A 22860-nucleotide genomic window follows, 5' to 3' on the forward strand; every position below is an offset into this window, starting at 1 on the left:
ACCTGCTCCATCTCCACCCTAAGGAAAGCTTAGGTGACATACCCAATTTTTGTAAGAGTGTGATTCTTCCTAAAGGTAGAGTGGTAGGGACGACAGTTAAGCTTAAGCGAAGGCACTGAAGTACACCACTCCCTGAGCTCTCCATCCTCCTCAAGAAAAATTGCTAAGAAACTTGAAGAAAAGTCCCACTGCTAAAAATTGCTAAGAAACTTGAAGAAAATGGCCATAGTTTTCAACAGACACCAACACATTCTCCCAAGTGGAGGAGAAGAGATATTTTATGAAAGCAGAAAATGAAACTGATGATAACTTTTTTTAAAGTCAACTCCATGCATCTCTGGGATCACCGGTCACCCAACTCACGGATTCCTGAGACACCCAGACAAGCTCATCTCTATAGGCGAAGAGTTTCATGCCTGCTCCTGACCCTCCAGGCAGTGAACCCTTCTAGGTCGGACACGGCTGACAGAAGGGGAGAAGGCAAAAGAAACAAGGGCTAAAGAACTGGGCAGAGATGATCTCAACATTGGCACTGAATATTCCAGAAGCCTCCAGGGTGTGTATGTGTGTGTGTGTGTGTGAGAGAGAGAGAGACATGGCCTGTCATGGAAGAGAGGGCAAGTCAGAATTAGCTGGTCCTTTGTGCTGATTGTTGGCCTGATTAAAGCCATCGCAGAGTACTTCATATAATTTCTTGGTGCTTTAATGTTCTAACAGAATGAAATCTGGTAAAAAACAAAAAAAAAGGTTATTTTTCCTTGAAATTCATTAAAAATATCAAATAAAAACATTTGAGGGTGGGTCAGAACAAAGGTAACTATTAAATGCTTTTAATTGGTTCATTGATTCTGTAACTCCTTTAGGACGGGGCTGGGAAATTAGCTTGGGCTGTGAGAACCACAGAATCGCAGAACTTCGCATGTTACACAGAGGGGCAAAGGGAGCTTGGTCAATTGTCTTTAAGGAGCTAAAAACAAGGGTTTACAGAAGTGTAAAGGAATCATGGTAGCTGCCTTATGAAACAAAGGCTAAAGCATCCCCTAGTTCAAAAGATGTCCAAACATGCAATGGGATTTCACTGTTGGGCATGGTGGGAAGTTGGAGGAGAAAGACGACCTCATTTGGGGAATGTTGTCTATATCTTATGGTGGGCCCTGAAGCTGCTTTAAAGCAAATTCAATATTTAGAGGGATAGATATCTCAAAGAGACACTTGGAAAGTGTTCTCACGGTTAGCATGAAAAATTCTTAAGACTATTCTTTTGTGTCTTCTTCCTTCCTTCCTCCTTCTATCTATCCTCTTTTCCTTCCTTCCTCATTCTGAGAGCTGAACCTATGAAACGGATTATGCATTTTATCTAGTTCGATAAAACACATTTAGTGAATTATTATGTGTTGATCACTGTGGGAAATAAAGGGACGAATAAACCGCAGACCCTGCTTGCAAGGGTATCACAGTCCTGAGGAAGAATTAGGACAAAATGACCACTGTGCAATGCAGAGGTAATTTCCATCCTAGAGATGCAGCGCACCTGCCCCCGGAGCAGCCTCTTTGTCCTGGTCTGGGGAGAGATCCTGCTTCTCGCGCATGTAGCAGGGCGGCGAGGAGGCCATTCCTTCAAACGCTCACCAGGCAACAAATATTAAGCGCTAGGATCAGAGGAGCATTGACTGAAAATGCAACAGGCCTCCACCTCTTCTCATCAGAAATTCCCAGCGTCTTAGCAGAGGTGCTCATCCTATGCTCATACTTGCTATTCCCTCACTAGGTTACCAAACATTTATTGAACACCTACTGTTATGGCAGTAGCACTGTGGCCGGCACTAGAGATACAAAGAGATACAAAGACAAGTATCTCGAGGGGCTTACAGTCCAATGAAGAGATGGATTGGAAAATGAATGTCTTCAAAGGCTACAAGTTACTCTGAGGGAAGCTTATGTAGAGCAAAGGGGCATAAAAAGGAAAGTTTAATTCCACCGGGAAGAGGTTAGAAATGCCTTCATAGAACAGTTCACTCTTGAACTGACTCTAGAAATGAGTAGATATTCGACCAGCAGATGGAAGTGCTGGTTAAGGGATGGACGTGCAGAAACGGATGAGATTCCAGGCATCAAAAGTGGCATCAAAGGCACCATATTCATTGATGAGAAAACCTGTTCGGTGTCCAGGGACCGGGTCCTTGCAGTAGGTACTGCCCGTCTCGGAGAGAGGATGCTACAGTGGGGGTCTGTGGTCAGACCAAGGAAAATACCTGTGTCACAGACAGGAGTGTGGTTCCTTTTCCTGCAGCCCCTCGGGGTGGCTCTAAGGTGGTGAGCGCCCCCTCCCTCCGCCCTGCGACGTACGAGCTCCCCCCACCGGGAGACACCGAGCGGCCACTCACCTTGTGACAGGGCAGCCAGTGCAGTCTTCCTGGGTTGGCCCCCGGCACCGGGCACACGAGGCTTCACAGGTGTGGCAGTGGCCGTGCTGGTCAATGTATTCTCCTGGGGAGCAAAACCTAGTTGTTGACTTCATTTCCATATGGCGATGCCGCCTGGGCTGTCAGTCTGAGAGCAGCAAGGCCGAGAGCAGAGAGCAGAGGCCCTGCTTGGCCTCAGCGGCCAGCCCTGAATCCTGACCTCATAGCAACTGCTCCTCTCCCCGGAGTTAGAACTTTGAAAAGTTACGAGGCAATGACATAATTCTGAATGTAGTCAACATGTGTTACACATTTCATAAATACAGGAGGCCAAGGGGGGCTTCCTGCTGGACCCCTTTACCAAGCTCCTGCTGACTTTCCTTCCCATGAAAAGCTGAGGCCTTCTGGCTCGTGGAAGCCCCAGTTACAGTCTTAGTTTGAGTCAAGCCCTGAGCAGGACCCACCCAGATCTTGTCTTACCACCTCTCGGGGCCAGCGGTGGGGGACTTTGGTTACCGATCAGAAATGGGAGTTTTGTCCTGGCTGCCATTTGGCAGGTGTGGGCTACATCTCACCCTGAAAGAGTAGCACTGGAGAGACAGCCAGAGAATTCTCCTTTGATTGGAAAGTTTATCTTTCCCAAGGAAAAACACAAACAGGGTCTCGCCACAGAAGCAAGTCCAACCTCACACATTTCCTGTGAGCATTTAAGAAATTAATCCCACGGCAAAAGTGGTGGAGAGAGGCCAACCTCACTGAAGGTGAAAACCCAAAGATGGGCTTCCACTCATCGAATCCGACCCTCCTACCCACCCCACACGCATCGTCCCTGCCATTGTCTCTTTAAAAATCAATAGACTTCTTCAGTCAGCTCTGAAGAGCCACTTTTTCTAGTTTGGAAACTGATCGTGCTCAGAAAATAGGCTTTCAGATTTTGGCAGAGTCAAAACCTTCCCTGGTCCCCACCTCCCCAGCGCCGACAGCCCTCTAAGCGTGTCTGAACCTCGTCAATCTGAGATCCAGCTGGTGTGGTGGTGGGGTAGCAGGACCCGCCCAGCGTTTAATCAAGTTGTCTCGCTGAAACTCTAAGATTCCCTGCTTGATGTATTGTAGCTGCATGGAAAAAAGTCCTGGAAACCTCGATTTGACTGGTGACGGATGGAGGGAAATCCATCCCCCGCTGCGTTACTGAATTGATACAGTTAGAATGTAAGTGGACCTTACATACCTACCTGCTCCCCTTGCTAGCACCAAACCACAAAGATGAAAATGATGAGACTGCTAGAGTTTGTGTCCCTACAGCAGAAAAAGCCTTTCATGTAATGTTGTTCTATTTGTTTTGTTAACTGAGAGAGAAAGCACGTGTTCCAAGTGGTGCAGGCATCTAAGAGCGGCATACCCTGCACACCCTGCAATCTGTCTTCTAGTCTTCTCAGCATTACTAAGGTACACCTTGGACCAGGAATCTCATATATAATTTTTAGGGTGGTACTGTGATTCTTGGCTCAAAAGTGAGTAGGAGAGCTCCAGGACAGCTAGGCCCCAAAGAGGGTTTGAGCAGCAGAAACAAAAGAGTACAGATAAGCAGGTTGTTCACTGCACAAGGCTCCTGCCTGCCCAAATGGTCAAGTGGAGGCTGAAATCCAGGCCATGTTTGTTTCACCATGCCATGCACTGTGGCATTGGCTGCCTCTGCCCCGGTAGGGAGCACCACTCATGAACTCACATGAAGGTGCTGAATGGATTGGTTGCACGTTCTTGGAAATTGGTAGTCCCAAGGGAGAAAAAAGCTGGGCGCTCTGTTTAGCAGGAGTGATTGATATCGAGTTGAGACTCTCAATAAGGCATCACATTATATTTATGCAGCCTTCTTTTTATTTATTTAGGCTCCCCCCACTCCACCTCTTGTGTATTGCCCTTGCTACAGGCGCTTCCACTGCTGTTGTAGGATGCATAACCAGCTGAGAAGCGTGATGGTCAGTCCAGGCACCAGCAAAATTAAGAACAGAGGATCCAGGGCAGACCTGGTAGGAAGAAGTATATCTTGCTTACAGAGGTCAATGCAAATAATTTGTTTTTACAGAGCTGGATGAGACCAATGTATCTTCAACAAATATATGTTGAGTGGAACAGGAATGGAGGAGAGTCACAGAAGCTTCAAAACCCAAAGACAGTGTATTCTAGAGAAATGTGATCTCATAGAGAGCACAGCTTATCCATTCATTCATTCATTCCACAGATTTAAAAAAAAAAAATCTACACACATGCCAGGCAGTAGGAGAGATTTAGAGACATACAAAGGATAGGATTTTAAATAAAAACATCTTAATCTGCTAAACCAAATGTTATTTAGATGGTTCTCAGCGTTATCCCATATCCATACCCAGAATCTTCTTTGCAATTACAGATGATGCATCACTAGGTTAGGCAAAGGTTAACAGGATATAACTGTGAAGATGTTAATTCTCTTCTGTATCTCCCGCTTGCCTTCTCATTGGCTTCCATATGCCAGCAGGTGGCATTCATATCTCGGCTTCGCATTTCCTTGATCTGCTCCACTATAATGACCTCTATTGGCACACACAAAGTGCCACCTTAGATATAATTAACCATAGGGATTACTCAATCTCCAAGATTTCAGGTTTTTTTTTTTTATCTCATTTTTTTGAGACAGGGTCTTGCTCTGCCACCTAGGCTTCAGTGTAGTGGCATCATTATAGCTCAATGCAACCTCCAGCTCCCAGGTCCAAGCCATGCTCAGGCCCCAGCCTCCTGCGTAGCTAGACTACAGATGCACATCACCACACTTGGCTAGTTTTTCTATTTTTTGTAGAGATGGGGTCTCACTATGTTGCCCAGTTTGGTCTCAAACTCCTGGGCTCAAATGGTTCTCCTGCCTAAGCCTCCTAAAATGCTGGGATTACAGGTGTGAGTCAGGGTTCACGGCCTCCAAGATTTCAAATATGTCTTCCAAACACACCTTCTTATGCCCTACTATGAGTCTACATCACTCCCACTGGCTCTCTACCACTGCATGGCCATCCCTTCATTCACCTTTCTCTATATCTCCACCTTGCATCCCCACTTGGGCTGGGCCAACCCATACCAAAGCCCAAGTTCCACCCTAGTCTTTCTCAAAAGGAGACATTACCTCCTAATTTGCTGATGAGATATCTGAGTTCCCTCAGCTTCCTTTTTCTCAATATCAAAATTCCTCTCCATCTTCTCCTGACTGCTCACTTATCTTCTGTGTCTGAGGAAGGCATGTCTCTCCTTCTGGCCATTGTCAGTCAACTCTCCATCTGATGTTATTAATCTTCTCTCCTCGAAATATTTCTCCACCTGCTTTCTCTGTCTTCAATCTCTTCTTCAAGTCTCCCATCATTGACTGATCTACAATAGTTCTCCCCTAACCCAAAACCTTCCCAAGCCTTTTGCCTCCCTGATAAGTGACTCTTAAAACTTGTTTTTCCCTCCTACCATTTGGAAACAAAATGGAGAAAACTTCATTGACTCTGAAGCTTATGTAAGAGAGTCAGGGCAGGACAGCTACACTGTGCAAATCTTGCGAGTCTGCACATCTCTGCACTTTATAGAGCAAGCTCTGGCTTTAGAACAGATGAAAATGGAGGGAGCTTCCCCCATTCCCATATTTATGTTGATGTCTAATTAGTTACATAAACAACTGCCCCCAGCCCTACAGGCCAAGTTTTCCAGCACACATTTGGAACTAAAGAAGTCAGATTCCAAGGACATAGGGAAGTTCCTTTTTTTTTTGGTTGTTGGAGCAGCAAATTCTTGTCATCTGTCTTCATTGCACAACAAAGCTGACTGTTTATGACAGCCGTTATATACAAAATTTTTAGAAAAAGTCACTTTTAGCAGAGACTTCAGGGGCCAATATTATGTTCTCCACCTCATCCTACAAACTCTTCTTTCTGGCATCTTCAACCATTATTATTGTGTCCAAATTATCTTTCTCCTGTGATCAAAAATTTTCCATTCCCCTTTAGTTCCTTTCCTATCTTATCCTGCAATGGTTCAAAGGACATTGAGGAAGTAGAGTCACACGGAGAGAAATGATACTTCAAAAGTTAAAAAGACAGCTTAAAAATGAATATTTGTAAATTAAAAAAAAATTACAAGTAAGTGGCTTACTCTACTTGCTCCATCTCTTGATAACATTACAAAATGTTACCAACAAGTCTAGGTTATAAATAAAATTTACAACATCATTCAGAATAGGAGAACATGTATCACATCATCCAAAGTTACAAAATATCATTGAAACATAACAATATTTTTGGGGTTTACATGGCTATAAGAGCCTCTTTTTCCCTGAAGAAATGCTATGCTTTCTTTTATACCTCACAGTATTTCTTTATTGATTAGAGCCTAATTTACTATAGAATTCAAGCAAGTAAATATGTACACTAAATAAATTAATAAATACATAAGTAGATAGGTTATGATGTGAGTTTATTTTTAAATTTTTTTAATTTCAATAGATTTAGGGGGAACAAGTGTTTTTTGTAACATGGATGAATTGTATAATGCAGAAGTCAGGGATTTTGGCACACCCAACACCAGAATAGTGAGCATTGTACCAAATAGGTAGATTTTTATTCCTTGCTCTCTTTCTACTCTCCCCCTTTCTTAGAATGACATGAATTTAAACAACTTTTTAGCAAGGTGATTAGGAAGAGAAGGTAGAAGGAACATTTGATGAGAATTCAGCTGCTCAGGTTTTGATCTGCTTAATTCAGTGAGCAACCCTGGGGTATTAAATTATCTGTAGACCTCTGTGTGAGGCTTATTTATCTGCCTCATCACTCAGATGCCAGGAATCATGGAGTGTGACTTGACTGAATGACTCTACCATCACAAGTGCTAATCAAATAATACTATACTATCTTTTTTGCAGGGATGACAATACATAGTTTCCAACTTAAGATACCACTGTGTGAAGACAATCTTCATTTAAAAAAAAAACAACTATCTGCTTATTTCTTTCCACCAACTACAATAAATACTCAGCAACACTCTCAACTAATTATATGCTAATGAAGTAAGACTGTTTTTAAAGCCTCGTTAAGCATGAAGTTTTATAGCAAGGCTCAAGCTATGAGGCCATCAACTGAGACTGCAGTGTCTTTACTTTAAAGTCTACGCAATCCTTCAGCCTTAAAAAGGAAGGAAATTCTGACAAATGCTACAACATGAATGAACCTTGAAGACACTATGCTAAGTGAACTATGCCAGTTGCAAAAGGACAAATATTGTATGATTCCACTTACACGAGGTATCTAGAGTAGTAAGAGTAATAGAGATGAAGTGGGATGATGAAGTGATGGTTTCCAGGGACTGGTGAAGGGGGAACTAGAGAGTCATTGTGTAATGGTATAGAGTTTCAGTGGAGGAAGATGAAAAAGCTCTGTAGATGGATAGTGGTAATGGCTGTACAACAATGTGAATGTACTTAATGCCACAAAACTGTACACTAAAAATTGTTAAAACAGTAAATTTTATGTAACATACACTTTGCCTCAATTAAAAAAATGTCTATCCCAATTTATTGAGGCAAAGAAAAAAAAATAAGAAAGAAATTAATTAATAAAAAAAAAATGTCTAGGCCGGGCCCAATGGCTTATGCCTGTAATGCACTCTGGGAGGCCAAGGTGGGTGGATTGCTCAAGGTCAGGAGTTCGAAACCAGCCTGAGCAAAAGCAAGACCCCGTCTCTACTAAAAATAGAAAGAAATTAATTGGCCAACTAAAAGAAATACATAGAAAAAAAATTATCCGGGCATGGTGGTGCATGCCTGTAGTGTCAGCTACTCGGGAGGCTGAGGCAGGAGGATTGCTCGAGCCCGGGAGTTTGAGGTTGCTGTGAGCTGGGCTGATGCTATGGCACGCTAGCCTGGACAACAGAGTGAAACTCTGTCTCAAAAAAAAAAAAAAGAAAAAAGTCTACACAGTGACTTTGTAACTTAGTAGGCCAACTTAATTTTAACCAAAAAAGTCAGTATTGCCTGCCTTTTGGGGATGTCTGGATACCAATTCTCTGTCCTGTCCTCTCAAGGACAATTTGACCTTGTCTTCCCCACATAGGCTTTTTTGATTGACAAGACTTATCCTTAATGGTCCCAGTGCTTTTTCACTCTTAGGCATTGGCATTGATCTGTGTGGTTTGTGCAGAGGCTTTGAAACGCTACCCTGGCAACCTCATGGGCTGGCAGTCCCGCAAAAATGGATAGATCATAAATTGTGGATCTAACACACATGCAAATATTTAGTTTCCTTCAGCCTACATGTTGTTCAAAGGGCAGAATTAAAAGTTGACCTTCCTAGTTTGTACCGTTGTTTGGCCTCTGACTGCAGTCAGGTGGTTAAAGAAAATGTATCCAAAGGGAAGTCTTGGCCAACACACCTGAATAGAGTGGTGATGTAGCAGTCACACAAGCTCCCATTCATGGACACCTACTGTTTTACAAGTGCTGTTCTATGTAATATTTAATCCAGACAACAACCTCTTTTATAAACAAGAAACTGAGGCTCAGGAAAATTAAAAAATCTTGCATAAATTAATTCAACTAGGTAAGTGGCAGAGTTGGGCTGTGACTCAGGTGTGTGAGACTGAGTTCGTGTTCTTTCTATGATATTTCCTGATATGGATTCATTTGTCCTTTTAGTGTTCCAAGTAGCTTTGCTACTTATAAAAAGAAAGAACTGAGTACATGCCTCATGTAGACCATGTGTTAGGTAAGGTATCAAAAAGGAATTTACCATGAAAACAAATGAACTTTGAGCAAGCATGTTGCATAAAATGGATTTACTCAATGATGAAATATATCTTCCAAATTTATTTTCTGTGATAAAATGGCCACCATTCATTATAAGGTAATTCCATGTGTCAAGTAAACTGAGATTTTACAAGCAGTTTTTTCTGCCCATCAGGCTATAAGCTCCTAAGAGGAATGCAAAAAATATTTTTTGAATGAATAAAATAAATTGGTTGGGGCTCTGGATAGGGATTTTCTATGCTGCTTAATTCTGTCCAAAAACAAACTAGCTTCTCAAAAGTATTTTATAACCAGAATTATGACGATCGCTCTCTGACCCTCAATTTATATGAAAATCTAGTATACATGGATTGGTTCTTAAATATCTTTTGCTCAATCAAGAGAACTTTGCATTACTCCCAAGTGAGTGCAAAATCACTAAAAGTCCTAGCATGAGGATGCTGGAATTGAAAAGTCACAGAAAGACAAATACCATATGATCTCACTTATATGGGGAATCTAAAAAAAGTTGAACTTGACTACAGTTAATAATAATTTATTATAAATTCAAAATAAATAGAGGAGTGGATTTGGAATGTTCCCAACACAAAGAAAGGATAAATGTTTGAGGTGATGGATGTCCCAGTTACCACGATTTGATCATTACACATTGTGTGATTGTATCCAAATATCACATGTACTCTATAAAAATGTACTATTGTGTATCCATAAGATTTTTCAACAGAAAACTTAAACTAATAAAAGTAGAGAGTATTAATAGAATGGTGGTTGATACAAAATTTCAGTTACACAGGAGGAATAAATTCGAGAGATCTATTGTACAACATGGTGACTACAGTTAATACCAATATATTATATACTTGGAAATCCCTAAGAGACTGGATGTTAAGTGTTCTCACCACGAAAGAAATATGTGAGGTAATGCATATGGTAATTAGCTCAATCTAGCCATTCCACAATGTGCATATATTTCAAAACACCATGTTGTACAACTTAAATGCATACAATTTTTATTTGCCAATTAAAAACAACAAAGAAAGGACTGAACAGCTGGTAGCAGGACCAGACCTAAGAAAGGAAAAAGGCCTGAGTGTGATTATTATGTGCAATTAAACAAAATAAATTTACAAAGCCTCTCATTGAATCTGTGAATGAGGAAAATCATGAAAATGTTTCAAAAGCAGAGTACGCTAGTCGTAAATCCATTTATAGCTCATCTTAAGTACGTGAAATTTCTTGACTGTCTATTTAGTGGGCTGTCTTTGCTATTTTTGTAAGGGAGCCTAGAATTTCTACAGGTCTGCTGGTGCACTCGATCCGTTGTCTGTATATCAGAGTTATGAGTTTATCCCCAAATGTCCCCTCTATGTGGCTACAGAAGGCCCAGTCTCCTGGGAAAAAGGTACAGTATCTGATGGGTTCCCAGTGAGGGGATATCTGGGTTTCAATACACAGTGACAGAAATAAGTGACCATTATTTGAGAGAATAACTCATTTACTTTTTGGAAAGCATCACCACCTACCTGACAGAGGTCACCCTGGGTAGACAGACTGAGAAAGTGACTGACTCGGAAGGGCTGAGGACCAGGAAGAAGGGGAGGAGCGCCGTTAGTAGGTAGCACCGCCTCATAAAGCCACGAGTGAGCAGGGCGCTGTCCGGCCTTTAGGGAGGTGTCATTGCCTTTCTCTTTGGAGTGATGGAGGTGGCAGGTGACATTTTCAGGAGTGTGGCTCACAGAGCCTTCCTTGTACATCCGAACTAAGCAAAGAGGGCGAGCGTGTGCAGATGGTTAAAGGCCTTAGTCCTTCTTGTGGAGATTAAGTATGATCGAATTGTTCCCTGTTGCTGTGTCAAGTTCTGAAACGCGGACACCCGGATGACACTTGCTAGCGCCCACTTTCACTCCTACAGAGGCCCGAGCAGCCTCGCTCCCTTATAGCTCGCTCTTAAACAACGCTTGAAAGTTCCACTGCCCTCACTTCACTCCCCGGCCCACGGGAACAAGCATCCTGAAATCGCCCTCTTTCTCTTCCCCTGTGTCAGCACGTAGAAAGCGCTGACTCACCTTTCCTCGCCATGCTGTCGTCCTGCCTCATGCCTGCTTTCTGTGCTCAAACATTTCAGCCTAGCCTCTAACTAAGAGAAAAGAGAAGCTCCTGGAAAGAGGAGGCGTTGCATTCCAAGGCCTAGGGCTCCCGCAGCGGCTCTGTAGCTAGTCCCAGCTTCAGTACTTGACATTTTAGTCTTCCTTCAGGTCCTCGTTAACACTATCTAAGAGATCTCCTGGTTTGTCTAGAGACAGGTCTGTACGGAGTGCGGCATCCAGAATGCCTCAGCCCCGTGGCGACTGCAGGAGGCTGTGTTTAGTAGGCCGCCCAGTGTTTTACTGGGAGTGACCACATTGTGCTTTTCGAAAAGCCTATATAGTGTGGAAATAAAGAAGGGAAATCAAAGCTTGCTCTGTGCCTACTGTGTGTCGGCATAGCGGGAGGCACTGTGCTGGGAAAATGCACACATTTTGGAGTCATCAAGACCCACGTACAGGCCGGGCGTGGTGGCTCACGCCTGTCATTCCAACATTCTGGGAGGCCAAGGTCGGCTGATCGCACAAGGTCGAGAATTCGAAACTAGCCTGAGCAAGAGTGAGACTCCGTCTCTACTAAAAATAGAAAGAAATTAATTGGCCAACTAAAAATATATAGAAAAAATTAGCCAGGCATGGTGGCACATGCCTGTAGTCCCAGCTAGTCGGGAGGCTGAGGCGGCAGGATTGCTTGAGCCCAGGAGTTTGAGGTTGCTGTGAGCCAGGCTGACACCATGGCACTCTAGCTAGGGCAACAGAGTGAGACTCTGTCTCAAAACAAAAACAAAAACAAAAACAAAAACAAAAACACAAAAACCCATGGCCTGGGTTTGATTTTTGGCACACTTCCTTCTCCAGCTGTAGGAAATTAATCAAATCACATATTTCCCGGACATTCCTCTTCTGTAAAATGTAGATAATAATCTCTCTCTGAGGGGATGTGGTGGGGATCAAATGAAAACACAGACCTACAGCACCAGCACAATGGATGGCAGAGGTTAGTTATAATTATCAGGCATTTTAATTACGCTATCTCATTAAATCTCCAGTTCTAGCATGGGGGAGATAGGGGTATCAGCCTCATTTGACCAAATAAGGAATCCAAGCACTGGAACGCCAGCTCTGTGAATGTCATTCAAACTCTGGTCAGACTAGCTCCCAAACTGCGCTTTTCCTACCACCTCTCAGGGTGCTTGAAGAATGTCTTGGCTGCATATGTGGGTGGCAATGAGGCAACTAAAATTAATGGCCCTGTGGACTGAGAACAATGACCTTTCAAAGCAATCAGGCTGCAAGATGCAACCTACACAAGTTATATTTTATTATTAGCAACCCCTTGGAGACAGCCTCCCCGTACCAGGGCAACACCAGCTTTCTTTCTGAATTTTGCTGTGGAAAATTCCAGAGCCATGGCTGTGCTCTTGTCAGGCTGCTGAGGTCAAAATCTGTCAAAAATGTGCGAGTCTCTGTCAGAGGGGGCTTCTTCCCAGCAGAGTTTCACCAGTGAAATTCAGAACCTGGAATTGGTGAGTGGTCATTGCTCTTGGACTATCTATCCCTGCCTCTTTGTTGGATGGGCAGGGTGGACTTTGCTTCCTTCCTTGGTAGGACAAATTGTACAGTTCCTCTCCCCCCAGTAGGGGTGGGGCACATAAGGTGAGGGCAGGGGTGTGTGTGTTGTGGGAGGGGGTGTGGGTAGAAAAGGCGATGTCGTAAAGGCAGGACATCTCAAAGAATCTCAGCGTTTCCCTGCCTACCAACATCCTTCCCATGGTTTGCATCCTATCAGAGCTTTACACTGTCCAGAGGATGGAAACCTCACCTGGGTCCACATAGAGAAAATGCCCCTTTCCCCTTTTTGAGATTTCTCTCATTCCCCGTGTGCTCAGATGACCACGAGCTATCCTTTGGCCACTCAGAGAGTCATGCCTTCCCTTGAGAGGCAGGAGGCAGGAGAGGTGCCTGTGTCTGGAGCCAGATGTCCTAGATGTGAAGCCCAGCCCTGCGTTGGCTAGCAGGGTGGACAAGTTATGAAGCAACCTCTCTGAGCCTCAGTCAGCTTATCTGTAAAATGGAAATAACCACAGCTAAGCCATAAAATGGTCAGATGGGTTAAATCTGTTAACATATGAACTGTGCTTTGAAAGGTACTAGCATACTATTATAGTAAGTTCTCCATAATAGTGGGCCATTGCTACTCCAACTAGCACAACCAGGTCCCTGGGATAAGCAATACCAGAAAGGGAAGAGACCTTTAGAAACATTCAAAGCTCAACTCACTTCTTATTGTCTGCTGGCTTTGAATAATTTACTTAACCCCTCTTCAGCTTCATAAAATAAGATCAATTGCTCCAAACTTTGTAGTTCCCTGTTTGTTTCTTGCTTAATATCAGGTAATGTTCCTTCTGTGGTTGATTTATGAATGCATGGTCAGCATAAATAAAATATCTCTAGAAGATTTCCTTTCTCCACAACTATTCAGGGACCACTTAAGGGAATGGACTCCAATTTTATTAACTATTTTATTAACTTTTAACAACTCAACAGGTATGGTTCTGCTTGAGCCCAAAATTCCATTCAGGAAAATGGCACCCCATACCCCAAATCCACAGTTCTAAAACTATTAACTTGCTAAAAAAATTCTGGGCACCCCACAGCGACATTTGACAGGAAGGCAGGCCAGCTATTTCTCTTACTGCCCAATATTACCCCTCTTGTTGCCTTACGGAGAAAGCTCTTAGGAATAACAAAACATCGTCTGTGACTTTAATTGATCTTCACCCAACTCTTAGCACAGTGGTCAAGAAGTGGGTATGAGCTAATTTGTACAACCTCAATAAGAAACCCCAGGAATTGTTTCTCAGACATTAATTATGGCATGAGAGGATGCTCGATTCATCAAAACATTTCAGAGTGGGATGTGTGGCTCAAGTGCTCTTGCTCCCTTCTCTTTCCCTTAATGCTTTGATATTTCCTTTGGATTCTCTGTTACACATGCCCCTACCCCATCTGTGCTGCAGAGAACCTGCTTCCATCAGTAAGACTGCAGCCTCTGGGTCCCTCCAACATGAGGACCCGAGAACCTGCTTTCCCAGCCTTGTCGTACAGAGAAGTCCTGTAGAGACATGCAGAGCACAGAGGGGGAAATTGCAAAAAAAAAAAACAACCTGACTTCATCAGAAACAAACATCATAGGGCTAGAAAGTCTACATGAACCTCTAAAACGGTTCAGTCCTTCTGGTGGAAGAGCCCATGTGAGGTGCATTCCAACTCCGCTCCCTGGGGACTGACACACTCTCTGCTATCACCAAGCCCTCCCTGCTGAGCAGACCCTCAGCATCTCCCCTGCGGGCCACTCCCCTTCCTAAACTAGTTACACTGCTGTTCCTTTGGGGGCCGCTTCAGCATCATTTGTAGGGGAACAGGCAACCAGGCCAATAAGTCCGGTCCCCTTTTCAGGGGGTCCTGGCCCTTCAGAGCACAGTCCCTGGTAACTTAGGTCCGTCGCCACCAGGCAGCGCGAGTCAGAGTTCAGGAAGCCTGCTGCTGCCTGGAAACTCAGTCCCAGGCAGGGCTGGTGACTCAAGTCCTCCTCCCTTCCCTAAACTCCCTCCGGCTGCTGTCTGACCTGCTTTGACTCCTTTTTGCTTTCAAGGCTGCTCTTGATATTTATCTTAACCAGATTTTACACGGTGCAATGTGCCCGGGGCCCCAGGTCTTCCAGGGAAGGCCAGTTCCCCCTTGCTTGTCTCAGTTTGCCATGATGGTTAGGGGCAGGCCGTGGAAAAGCCGCCTGTGGGCTCGGGGAACTTGAACGTTCTTTGGCTTATGCAATTATCTGGTGTAATTTAGGTTGTAATTTTCTAAAGATGCATTTGTAAGTGGCCAACATTTTCTATGGAATAAAAACAACTGGCTTACTACAGTAGCATCAGCGATCAACCTGTAAAACAGCTGAAACAGCAGAGATAGGAGAAAGATGCAGTTGTGTTGTTGGGGGATTATAAATCCAGGCCTGGGGTCAAAGATAAAAGAACTTTTTCTTGAAGAAGCTTTCTCGATGTTTTCGCATGTAACTTGCAGAGCCCTCTTCTGGAGGTCAGCATGGCTCTCATTTTACAGATGAAGAAACTGAGGCTCAGGAAATTTTAGCAGTCCGTGCAAAGTCATTGAATTTGTAATAACAAGAATATCTGACAGTTATTTGGTGATTACCATGTGCTTGAGCCTGTACTGAGTGCCCTGCACATACTAGTTCACTTGGTCCTTGTAATAGTAACCCTGTTGGAATAAGGTGCTGTGTGCTGCTGGTTTTTTTTTTTTTTTTTTTTTTTCGAGACAAAGTCTCACTCTGTTGCCTGGGCTAGAGTGCCGCGGCATCAGCCTAGCTCACAGCAACCTCAATCTCCTGGGCTCAAGCCATCCTCTTGCCTCAGTCTCCCGAGTAGCTGGGACTACAGGCATGCACCACTATGCCCAGCTAATTTTTTCTATATATTTTTAGTTGTCCAGCTAATTTCTATTTTTAGTAGAGACAGTGTCTCACTCTTGCTCAGGCTAGTTTTGAACTCCTGACCTTGAGATATCCTCCCACCTCAGCCTCCCAAAGTACTAGGATTACAAGCATGAGCCACCGCACCCTGCCTGTTTTTTTTTTTTTTTTATCATCCTCATTTTTTGTTTAGAAAGATGAGCCAACAAGACATGAAGTGACTTACAAAGTCACTCAGCTGTTGAAAAGGCTGTGACTTAAACTAAAGAGGTCAGACTCTAAATTCTTCTCCTTTAACCAGGGTGTTGCAGCACCTATTTTCCCAGAAAGTGGTACAGATGGGATTTTATCTTCAAATGCCATTCCCCTTCCAATATGCTAGAAATTCAAATAATTGGTGGGCTGAGTGCACGCGTGCATGTGTGTGGGTGTGTGTGAGTAAACGTGAGGATAAAGTAAGAACACGCCATCCTAGGCTACTCAGTCTTGTAACCTGTAACTATTGGCTTGCCTACCATTTTCTGCAGGCGTGATGGAAGAAGTTTAGTGTCTTCCATTTGTGGGACAGACAGAATCAGTTCACATAACGCACCAAGAACATAAGCCAATGCAGAATCAAGTGTTCAAAATACAGGGGTTTCCCAGAGAAGCTGGTTCTAATTATACTCCTCCCCAAGGACAGGGCCTTTTCTTGTTTTTTTTTTTGGGTCCCCATGGCCTCCCTACATGAGTGGAAGATTGTTCCTAGACTTGTTTTGTATTCTTTAGAAGGAATTCATTAAAGTCTTTTGTCAGTCGAACTAAGATAAGAATGACTTGGGCCTGAAATGATGGATGTACTTAGGTGGGAAAGTGGAGAACATTTCGGGAGAGAGAAACGAGGACAGCAAAGGATGGAAGCCAGAATGAGTACGACGTCTCTGGAATCAGGCACGTGATTGCGTTGGCTGAAGTAGAACCTGGGTTTGGGGGAAGTGAATGGGTTTGGATGGAGGATGTAGACAGAATGGGACGTTAGACAGAGGTGTGTCAGATGGGTGTGGTTGGCCAAAGGGAACTGTTGAAGATTTAGGAAGAGATACAGTCTATGAAGGGCAGGACTTTGGAGGAAGGTCACCCTGGTCAAGGGAGACTAGATGAGTTGCTAGACAGAAAGTCAACCAGGAGATGGCTGCAGGAGGCCAGGCATGAGGGGACGGAACTATGGCAACCAAAACTGGGAAGACAATTTCTGGGCAGTCCCCAGGAGACAGAGTGGTGGATCTCAGGGAGAGCAGGGCCTTAGAGCTCATCTCCTGCAGCTGCCTCCCTGTCCCCTCCCCCAGGGGCTAGCTGAATTCCCCTGAAGGTTTTCTAGCCCAGCGACCGCCCCAGGGTTTGAATGATCGATGAAAGGGAGGGAGAACTGGTCACCTCCTTCTCCATTTTTGGAAAACTCTGTCAGAAATGTCTTTGTGGTAGGCCCAAAGTGGCCTCCTAGGAGATTTCATACATTGGTCACTTCAACAGAAGAAGCAGCTGCTCTGGGGAAAGAGCACAGTGTTTGTGGGAATAGTGAAAGAAGTCGGAAAACCTGAGTCCAAGGTTTGGATGGGTGGCTCTGAGCAAACAGTGTGACCCTGCCTGCGAGTCTTACTCTTCTCTGTGGAAATGGGGGTGGGTGGCACAGCCTGCTTAATTCCCTGGTCTTCTTGGATGGTCAAATGATCTTCTTTGGGGTGACAGTGCTCTGGAAGCTTCAGAGTGCCACATAAAAGAGGGGCAGATGGGATTATTAATACGCCGTGAGAAGGAATACAGTATAGGCTGGTGGCAGAAAAAGCCAAATCTATATTCCAGTTCTACTGCCTTCTCGCTGTGTGATTTTTTGGATTAGCTACTTACCATGTCTAACCCTCATCTCCATAGCTGCAAAATAGGCTAAAAATATCCCTACCTCAGAAAGTTGAAGTACTTAGGTGGGAAAAAGGGAAAGTGGAGAATATTTCGGGAGAGAGAAACAAGGACAGCAAAGGATGGAAGCTAGAATCAGTAGTAGTGACTAAATTTGATAAAGTATTTTAAAGCCCTCAGCACAGAGTTTGTCTGGAATCTAATAAAATGATGAATAAATACTATCACTGTTATCATTGGGAAAGGAGTGCTGTCTGCACACAGCTGAGTGGAGAGAGGTGTCGAACTAATGGAGTTGGACCTGAGTGAGTAGAGAAGTGACGGTAGGCCGGGTGCGGTGGCTCACGCCTGTAATCCTAGCACTCTGGGAGGCAGAGGCGGGCGGATTGCTCGAGGTCAGGAGTTCGAAACCAGCCTGAGCAAGAGCAAGATCCCGTCTCTACTATAAATAGAAAGAAATTAATTGGCCAACTAATACATATAGAAAAAGAATTAGCCGGGCATGGTGGCGCATGCCTATAGTCCCAGCTACTCGGGAGGCTGAGGAAGGAGGATTGCTTGAGCCCAGGAGTTTGAGGTTGCTGTGAGCTAGGCTGATGCCACATCACTCACTCTAGCCTGGGCAATAAAGCAAGACTCTGTCTCAAAAAAAAAAAAAAAAAAGAAGTGACAGTAGCATTGCAAGAGCGCAGGAATGTCAGGGAAGCCGGTTGGGACAATCAGACGGATGTTTTGAAACCCTGCAACTCTTGGCACAGCTCTGCACGTTCATCCACATGCCGTACTTTGACAGTGGCTGTATTTTGGGCCTGCTCAGTGTCGGGCGGCTGTGTTCTCTCTCTGACACGCATATAATAAGAGTTGATGGAGTAAAATACAGTGCAGGCGTTCGCAGCCCATTCTGCCTAGAGCCATGCGATAAACAATCGCGAGCTCGAGTCACTGTGACCAGATAGAGTGTCACGTTTAGATGCCAAAATGGTAAAAGAAATGTCATCACCTACACATTCCTGCAGAGGGGCCGGCCTGTCCTTGGCCAGCAGAGCTGTTTGGCAGAAGAGCCACGCATCTGTAGACACTCAGCATAAAACCCACGCAGGAGGAAGGTGAGTTGTTACAAAGGGCTCTTATCACAGTGGTTGGGATTTTGTGACTATTCTGAAAGCTGAGAAGCTGCTTTTCAGCTGGTGACCCAGTCTTGGGCAAAAGGCGGACCAGCACGAGCAGGTAAAAGGCATGGAGCTAGTGGAGTGCATGCTCTTGGGGGCTGCAGTAAGCAGCATCCGGTACCAACCCACCTCAGTGCCTTTAGGGTAAGAGCACGAGTTTGATGTGTTTTGTGGTCAGGAGAGAGAGAGAGACTGAGCTTTGGAATGTCTCCCAAGAAAGTTCCTTCTATGGTCTATCATACAAGCTGATCTCCACGTACAGGGTCTCCATTTTACAGACAAAGAAGCAGGTAATTAGCGTTTATACAGCTTGCCCCACATCACACAATTCATCTTGCTCCCTCTCCACATCTAGCTGGGCTGAGGGAGACAAATAATCATTTTGGGAGGATGTAGAGAGAAAAAAGGCAAAGCATAGCCCAGGGACAATGAGGCCATGTCATCTGTAGGTTGGCAAAGGACTTGATACCTGGGGGACGTTGACAGTAACATTCAACTAACTCATCCCACATGACAACCATCTAGTTATGTATCCTGGGATATCTTCCACTTCTCTGGCCTCAGTATTTTCTAGAAAGTGGTGGTTCCTGAACAGTTTTTCTCAGTCCAGATCTTTCTTCTGAGTTCAATAGCCAATCCTACGCCCACTGGATTCTCCACCTGGGTACTTTACAGGTATCTCCAACTCGCCATGTTCAATAAGGCGTATCACCTTAGCCCAATTCTGTCATCCCTCTTGGACTTGCCGTCTAAGTGAGTGACCTCACCATCCAATCAGGGAAGCCAGCATAGGGCAGTCATCCTCTATCTCTCCTTACACCTGACCCTCACAATTCCTGGCGATTCTATCTCCTAAACATCTCCCAGTTCCAGCTTCCCATCCCCATCTCTAGTAGCACCACCACATGGCTTTTAGCCCCATCATTCCTATCCCACATGGTGGATTTATCTTCCTAATTGGTCTCCTGGACTTACTCTCTGCCCCTCCTCCATCCTCCCAATTCCATCCTTCACTCTGCAGCCAGAATGGTCTCTCTCACATTCAAATTTTATCAGATCACTCTCCTAACTAAATTCATCCAATGCTGCTTCCTCGATGCAGAATAAAGTTCTAAGAATGACACACAAAGGCCTTCAAAATCTGGCCCTTGCTGCAAATTCTAGCCTCATCCCCTGCTATTCTCTTTACAAACTCTAGCAGATTCTTTTGGTGCTCTGTACACATCGCGTGGCCTCATGGTGTGCCAAAACCTGTGTCTGGAGGGAGTATCTGCTTGTGTAGCCTGAGGCTTTCTCCAACCTGGGAAGGATGCTCTATCAGGCACACGTGGGAGGCGGGAAGAATGAGGGAACTGAGCCCCAGGAGTTAACTTCAACCAGTGGTGGGGATTTAGCACATGGAGGGTGCAGCTCCGTTGTCCTACCAGTGGGCCAGCTCTGAGGCCTCTGTTCTATACCATTGTCAGAGTTTCCCCAAAACAGAACTCTAGTTCCCCCCAGCGGCTTCCAGTAGCTGGCTTGATAGCATAAGCCTTCATTCCTTTCTTCATTGGCGGCCTTCCCTCCCTATCTCACTCTCCTGCTCCACTGGCAATTTCTTTCATCTCCCCCCAAAACCTCTTGTACCTGAATCTAGTTTCTGGAGAGACCAACAAGACATATCCTCATGCTCTGCCTTTTCCAAGAGACTTCCAGGTCCCAAGCCCATCGTGCCCTCTCCCACTTAGAATATCCATTCGGCTCGTGCCCACTCCCTTCTGTCTTCTCCCAACAAACTTCTACTCATTCCTTACAACTCCAAGCAGCCTGCCCTGTGAAGCAGTCCTTGAATCTTTCCTGCGACATCATTATGCAGCTGAATTGATTTTTTTTTTCTGTGCTCTGTAGTACTTGGTACTTATTTTAGTCTATCCTACATATCAACAGGTGATTCTGCACTTATGTGTCTTCCCCATGGGACTAGCTGTTCTTTAAGGTCAGGAATAATTTCCCATGATCTAGACAACTACTTGCCACATGAAAAAGTGATCTGAACATTTTGGTAGATAGGTAAGTTGATCTGCTGGTATTTAGGGATGCAAAACCCAGTTTCTTGATAGCTGAAAGCTCCATGAAAAGGCATTCATTAATTTATCCAATGCATAGTTATTAAACATCTACTGCATGCCAGGCACGATTCCAGGTGTATGGGATATGTCAGCAGACAAAACACAGATCTCTTCCCTGGTAGAGCTTGCATTGTAACACGGGAGATACATAGCGAACCATAAACACAATAACCTAGTAAATTTTAGTATGGTTAAAAGTAAGTAAATGCTATGGACAAAAAAATCGAATAGGGCAAGCAAACCAGGGAGTGCTGGCAGGGGGTAGTGATGGGAATGCAGGTTGCAAGTAGGATATAATGGGATCCAGAAATCACAGCAAAAGAACCCAAGATGAGGGTGTGTGTACTATGCTGGAGTTGTTCTGAAAGTTAGTTAACAAGCTAATTACCAAGATGCAGTACAGTAATTCTGCTTCCAGTAGGCTGGACATTTGTGGCTTCAGAGCACACCAGCCCTATTCTATCCAGGCTTGAAATATTCTTAGTTAAAAATGACTGCTTTCCTAGGCATGTGGTCCCCAGGCAGCTTGCCTACTGCGAATCCAGTTCTTAATGTAAAATGTCTTTCCAGCACAGAAGTTCACTGCCAATTTATTGAAGTTCATGGAGAGAATGATATCAGTTGACAAAAGTGTATTAGAGAGGGGTGCTAAGTTTCATGAAGAAAAGTAGAGGGGTGAAACAGACCAGGGACTAGGCATCTAGGAAAGCAAACATTGTCAGCTGAATTCATACCATGGTTACCATCAATCCATTTTTCATCACAACCACCCAGGTTGGAAAAAAAGATACTGCAAGAGCAATCAGAATTGTTGTGCTCTGCCTAATGCACTCATAGTTAATGCAGAGAATTTCCTTTTGAACATTCTCATGTAAAAAGAACTGCAAAGATTGGGGGGTTAAATGGGATCCAGGGGTATAAGAATATTTTTAAGGACAAATGATTTAAAAATGAGATTGACGGAGATTCTGAGGGAGATGATGGCTCACTATAATGGAAAGCTCTAAAAATAAAATTCTGAAAATATAAATCACAAAGGGTCTCAATGAGGAAGCAAGGCAAGAGGCACTTAAAGAAACTAGTGCCACTTCACAGAGAACTCTCTGTGAATTTGGTATTTAAATATTTATAAGGAGGACAGAGCTTTCAGGGTTTCCTGCCAGGAGCCCTGGATCCCTGCAGGGGATGGGATATTGAAAAGGGCCTCTTCGCACTTTCCAGTGGCTCCGGGAGCACATGACATGATTGAGACTTCTTTACCTGCCACCAGGGCCATCGTAATCAGACCCCTGTTGGTATTGTTAGCTCATCTCTCTCACTCTGTGCCCCAGCCCTTGACACCTGCTATGGTTTGAATGTCCCCTCCAAAACTTATATTGAAATTGAATTGCGATGAAGAGGTGGGCCCTTTAAGAAGTGATTAAGTCATGAGGGCTCTGCCCTATGAATGGGTTAATGCCATGATTGTGGGAGTGGGTTAGGTATTGTGGGCGTGGGCTCCTAATAAAAGGATGAAGCTCACCTCCCGTTTTTCTCTCATGCACACACACTTTCTCACCACGCGATGCCTCCTGCCATGTTAGGACGCAGCAAGAAGGCCCTCACCACATGCAGCCCTCAGTCTTGGACTTCTCAGCTTCCAGAACTGTGAGCCAAATAAACTTCTATTGTTCATAAATCACCCAGTCTGTGGTGCTCTGTTATAGCACCAGAAAACGGACTAAGCTAGCACCCAAGGCTCCAACAGGGAGAAACTCCTGACACGTTACAGATGCTCACACCTTCCTGTCCCTGTCCAGCCTCTGTCTCTAGCTCTATCCTTCCACTCTCGGCTCCTGCCCAGGAGACCGACACCCTGCTGCCTTATACCCCTGAGAGGCTTTGTAGAGTATTTCCGCTCCAATTCTTTT

At 44.5% G+C, this 22860-nt stretch overlaps 1 protein-coding gene across 1 annotated transcript in view; it reads right to left on the minus strand.

Annotated features, from left to right (window-relative positions):
• PCSK5 (proprotein convertase subtilisin/kexin type 5) overlaps positions 1 to 22860 on the minus strand; it is a 427474-nt gene that overhangs the window by 109235 nt on the left and 295379 nt on the right. Inside the window, exon 21 of the mRNA XM_012759779.2 lies at positions 2385 to 2487. Within this exon, the coding sequence (XP_012615233.2) occupies positions 2385 to 2487 (103 nt within the window). The remainder of the gene's footprint in view (positions 1 to 2384; positions 2488 to 22860) is intronic.

This window comes from Microcebus murinus, chromosome 12 (genome assembly GCF_040939455.1).
Source record: "Microcebus murinus isolate Inina chromosome 12, M.murinus_Inina_mat1.0, whole genome shotgun sequence".
Lineage (NCBI taxonomy): Eukaryota > Metazoa > Chordata > Mammalia > Primates > Cheirogaleidae > Microcebus > Microcebus murinus.